The sequence below is a fragment of the Hyla sarda genome, chromosome 9 (assembly GCF_029499605.1).
Source record: "Hyla sarda isolate aHylSar1 chromosome 9, aHylSar1.hap1, whole genome shotgun sequence".
Lineage (NCBI taxonomy): Eukaryota > Metazoa > Chordata > Amphibia > Anura > Hylidae > Hyla > Hyla sarda.
The window spans coordinates 157,023,983-157,029,086 of NC_079197.1; the positions used below are offsets into that span (position 1 = coordinate 157,023,983).

A 5,104-nucleotide genomic window follows, 5' to 3' on the forward strand; every position below is an offset into this window, starting at 1 on the left:
GAGGCTAATGCGGCAATGGCTGCCATGGATGATTGATCAGGGAAAGGGGCCAGCACTGATGATGTAAGCAGGGGTGATTATAAATACCCCCGCCGGCCATTGCTGGTAGGCATTGCAGCATTAGCCTCTTGATAACTCCGTTATTAGGCGAAACATGTCGGGGAAGGCATGACTGATACCTTTTAAAATTACCCAGTGACAGAGTCTTATTCGGTATACTGCAGGGCTGTTTAATTCGTTCTATAGCAGGGAGGTCCCTGTATACAACTGTTTACGTGACACGCACTCTGCCACTGAGTTGGCTTTTATACATTGTTCTTTGGGGAATAATATTGATAAGGATTACCAGTAAAAGTTACATTTTAGGGGAAGCCTAATAGGTTTTTTTTTTTTTTACCCTGGGCTACGGCCCTTGCGTTTGGAGTTTTTTTTTTTTTACTCCCAAACACCAGTTGGTCTCTGAAAGTGGGGGACAAAGTGCTCCTAGGTAAGAGAAGCCTCCCGTTTTCTGGAGATCGCGTCCAGCGGTCAATCCTCCTTCGATATGGATAGGGCATGAGTTTGGCAGGAAAACCCCTTTAATATGTATAGAGGACTCCTGACTCTCCACTAATAGATGGTGTCAGGGGAAGGAAAGTTTTCAACTCCCCAACCCTTTTTCTCTGAAGGTAAAACCGCCATCAGCCGCTGCCAGACAGACCCTTTCTCTTTTAATTCGCGACGCATAAACATTTGGCCGTGCCGAACAATCATGTGTATGGGGAGATCGGGAGAAATATCTATTGAAGGTGTATGAACAACTTTAGATAGAGGTAGGTGCCAGACGAAAGAGAATATGATTAGGGGATCAGACTACACAGGGTTTGTTTGTAGTCTGTAACCATGGAGACACATCAGGTTGCTAAGGATCTGCGTACACAAACCGGTGGGATGTTTTTAATAAAGACTGTTTGCAGATGTTTCATTTTTCTGGTAGATGTATTGGAGCAGTGGTCTCAAAGTGTGGATCTCCAGAAGTTATGAACCTACAACTTAATGGTCTATGGCCTAGGTGTCCCATCTGCAGCTCTCCAGCTGTTGCAAAACTACAACTCTCAGTATGCCCAAACAGCTGTTGGCTGTCCGGGCATGCTGGGAGTTGTGGTTTTACAACATCTGGAGGTCCACAGTTTGGAGACCACTGTATTAGAACAATGAAAATAATTAGCAAAATACTAATTAAAACTATGTATTTTAATAACTGGTATTTTTGTACCCATTTAAAAAAAAAAAAATAATATCTAGAATTCCTTGCATACCAGTGAACAGCGCCAAACTGGATTTCATCATTTATGGCACAACAGCCTCGGAGTGTAGTGTGTAATGGGCACACCTGGCTCCTGGTGCCTATGAGGGTCCAAAAGCCCCTCTGCTACATAAGAAAACTTAAAGGGGTGCTCCGGGGAAGTTAAGAAAAATAAAAATGCCCCAAAGCCACCACAATGCCTGTTCTGTGTCTCCTGTAGTTAACCATGTGGTTTTGCCAGATCCTGTGGCCCCTGTTGTCTCCTAAATATTATTTTGCCTTTTTTTGCATCCCAGACTACAACTCCCAGCAGTCAGTGCCGCTATGTGTAATGGTTGCCAGCCAATTGTGCTTACTATCTGTGTGCATGCTGTGTTGTTGTAAACACACTGTACATGTCCTTTCTTTCAAATTATCCTCCCCCCCCCCAACAATAAATCATGCTATGCTCTTAATGACAACAGTCAGTGATAAGGTCTACAGCTGGAAAAGAGCAGCATTATATGCTGGCAAAATCCAGAAATCACATGGTGTTTGTCTTGCAGGAGGGTGGGGGCTAGGTTTAAGTGAGGGCTTTGCAGAAAGACAAGGAGTATCAGACAATGACGTCTTTCGCTCACTTACTGAATGTAAGTGACAGCTGAAAGAGGGAAACTGCTCTATATAGCTAATGAATGATATTTAGACAAATAAATAGGTTGGTGAGTGGGAAAGGATGGGCTATGGGTTAAGTTCGCCAGAGTACCCCTTTAAGTAAAAAAAACACAGAGGTTTGGAGTGTCCTCCAAAAATGTTACGAGCCTCCTCCGCACTCTCGCCATTCACACTCACCATGTCACATTCTGCCATTCTGTCGTTTCATAGTAAGGACAACACATCAGTACACGTTTGCAGACTTTAATGGCAGGATAAGAAGGTCTGGCCTCTTAAGAAATGATCATTTGGGAAGAGGAGCCTTTAGTCATTCCATCTTCTCAATATTTCAGGAGACCCAAGGATAGTCAGTCTTCTCTTTCTCCGTCTTAGTTACATTTGCAGTAGTAGGAAGAGATGGAATTATCCCAGTCTCCCAAGAGACCTTTCTTGACCTCCGACAGTCGTGGCTGAACCCCACTGTTAAACTTCTTAGTGTATCCATCCTTCGGTCTTTTGGACCATACAGTGAGTTCACATCGGGTGCCCACCACCAATGAGGAGATGCGGTTGTTCCACTTTAGTAGTATATAAGGCACATCTTCTCCTGGCATGACTTCCAAGGAATCTCCAGCACAGCACTCATCGTAATATGGGCTGTCATCCGAATACAGTCGGGCGCACACCCTGTTACCGTCACGGTCTTTAAGCTCGGCAGGTTGGGGGCAAAGCCCCATGGCCAGGGAAGCCAACAGTGGCAAGATGCAAACACTCAGGGTTCTCATGGTTGTATGGTCAAAGGAACCTTATCGGAGGAGGCTATATGTATCATTTCAGGGATGGAGAAGGTGGGCCTTGGCACAGAGAGGGCCTACCTGCTGTTTGCCACTCACAGACTCACACAGCTGAAGTGAAGGTCAATTCGTGATCATGCCACCTTGTAGATATGAGGACGCAGGTGTTCTGGGACTCATCATTGGGTCAAAAAAAAAATAAGGAAGTGTGCCTTATAAAAGTATATAGAATTACCTTTGTTTCTAACAATCCTGAATAATTGATTTATTACATAAAATTTTGCATTGTGCCAGAGGAAATAATCGGAGTTGTAAGAAAAGATGCCACAGAATTGTTATTTTTGTATATGTATATAGAACATACCAGTATGGGGTGCTCAATTCTGAGACATGCAGTCCATCAACAATGAAATAGTAGAATTCAAGAATGGCACTTACCCGTCTGGTAAAGAATCGGCGTGGTTTATTGTGCAACCAAAAACATACAGCAAGGCAGCTTCGTGGGAGAGGGACGCCGACATTGTTAGGATCATTTGTAATTCACAAAGATAATCACAAAAATTGGCTGTGAAAAATGATAAAATATCGAGATGGATTTTTTTTTTTTATACCCATGTGGTTCTTTTTTGTGTTGTCTTCTTTTATTTTTGGCCTGTCCTTTTTGTACCCAGTGGTGTATTTAGGTTTGTTCTGCCCTAGGCCTGACAAAATACATGCTCCCCTGTAACCTAAATGTAACTGTCCCTTTATATGAAGAATTTTTTTTTACAACAACTTTAGGGGAACCCCCATAGGGGTACCCAACTAGGACCCTCCCTATAAAATATAACTTTTTGTTTGGTGCAAATTAAAATATGGGTTGATACTTATATGAACACTTTGTAGTTAATAGATTGTCCACTAGGTGTCAGGAACACACTAGAATTTAAAACCACTGCTCCAGTCTATCTCCTTTGTATACTGTATAACTCCCATTTTGCCTATGAAGAAGGTGCACTATTATAGTAAGGCCCCTCTAGATCAGCACAATTGATGGTTGTATTGAGTATGACTGGAAAGCTGCTGATTAAAACTATCAGATAGCCAGTTTCTTTGACGTTTCGCTGGTTCCCCAGCTTTGTCAGAAAGGACTGGTGGCTAATGGCCAGCGGGCGTGCATCTCCTCCTTAAATAGACTGGTGTCTGATGTCAGCCAGTGGTGACACCGTTCCTCCTCCAATCAGAAGTTGATAACGGGGCCATGTGATTCTGATGAGATCGTGATCGCATTAGGAGACCCCGCGCATGACTCCTAGCTTATATAATTATCATCCCAAATGAATATTACTGAGGTGAGGTGTCACCATTGACTGACGTCAGACGCCAGTCTGTTTAAGGAGGAGATGCACGCTCGCTGGCCATTAGCCACCAGTCCTTTCTGATGAAGCTGGGGAACCAGCGAAACGTCAAAGGAACTGGCTAACTGGTATTTTTAATCAGAAGCTTTCCAGTCATACTCCATACAACCATCAATTGTGCTGATCTAGAGGGGCCTTACTATAATAGTGCACCTTCTTCATAAGCAAAATGGGAGTTATACAGGATCTATAGGAGATAGACTGGAGCTGTGGTTTTAAATTCTAGTGTGGTCCTGACACCTAGTGGACAATTTATTAACTACAAAGTGTTCATATAAGTATAAACTCATATTTTAATTTGCACCAAATAAAAGTTATATTTTATAGGGAGGGTCCTAGTTTAGGGTACCCCTTTGGGGGTTTCTCCTAAAGTTGTTGTAAAGTTGTTGCTACCCTGGTAGCTCCTGGGGTTTTTGTTGTTTATATGAAGAAGACACCTTTTCCTGTTTAAGACCCACCCCTTCCTCTGTAAACTCCATCTTTGGAGGGGGGTTTGGGGCTAGTCCGAGAGGTGCTACTTTGACTGTGACAGCGGCCTTGTGATTGCAGGGCAGCACTTCTCCAGGGGTGGGGCAGCCTCAATACATATAACTTAGTGAATGGTAAGAGCCTCCTCACCCTCACATAGAGGATCTGTAACAAGGTTACAAGGTAGGATCACCACCAGCTCAGCATCATCCATTGTGGATAGTCTCCGTCAGCATTAGCAAATGTTAGCTGATGTTGACAAAACATGTGTCTTCCTCCTCATTGGATGATGGAGATGGTGGTGATGCTAAACTGGGCAGGAATCCTTCGTATGTGGGTGTCCTCCCTCCTGGAGAGGTGCTGCCCTACACTTATCAGGGGATGTCACGGTGTCACTAGTACCAGATCCAGCTGCTGCCCCCTGATAATGTTCCACCCTAGGCCTGGGCCTTGTTGACCTTCTGAGTTCAAGGTGGAGTAAGCAGCTGCCAGACTCCTCTGGTGGTGGTTTATCTCCCGGGAGAACA

The 5,104-nt window shown here is 44.0% G+C and overlaps 1 protein-coding gene across 1 annotated transcript; it reads right to left on the reverse strand.

The window, feature by feature from the left end:
• Positions 1–2,174: 2,174 nt before the first annotated feature.
• Positions 2,175–2,703, reverse strand: SYCN (syncollin). The gene has a single exon (XM_056540518.1). The coding sequence runs from the start codon at positions 2,701–2,703 to the stop codon at positions 2,308–2,310; it is 396 nt and encodes a 131-aa protein (XP_056396493.1). The 3' UTR covers positions 2,175–2,307.
• Positions 2,704–5,104: the final 2,401 nt, after the last annotated feature.

Coding starts and splice junctions, on each gene's coding strand:
- SYCN (XM_056540518.1), bottom strand. CDS start 2,703: ATGAGAACCCTGAGTGTTTGCATCTTGCCACTGTTGGCTTCCCTGGCC.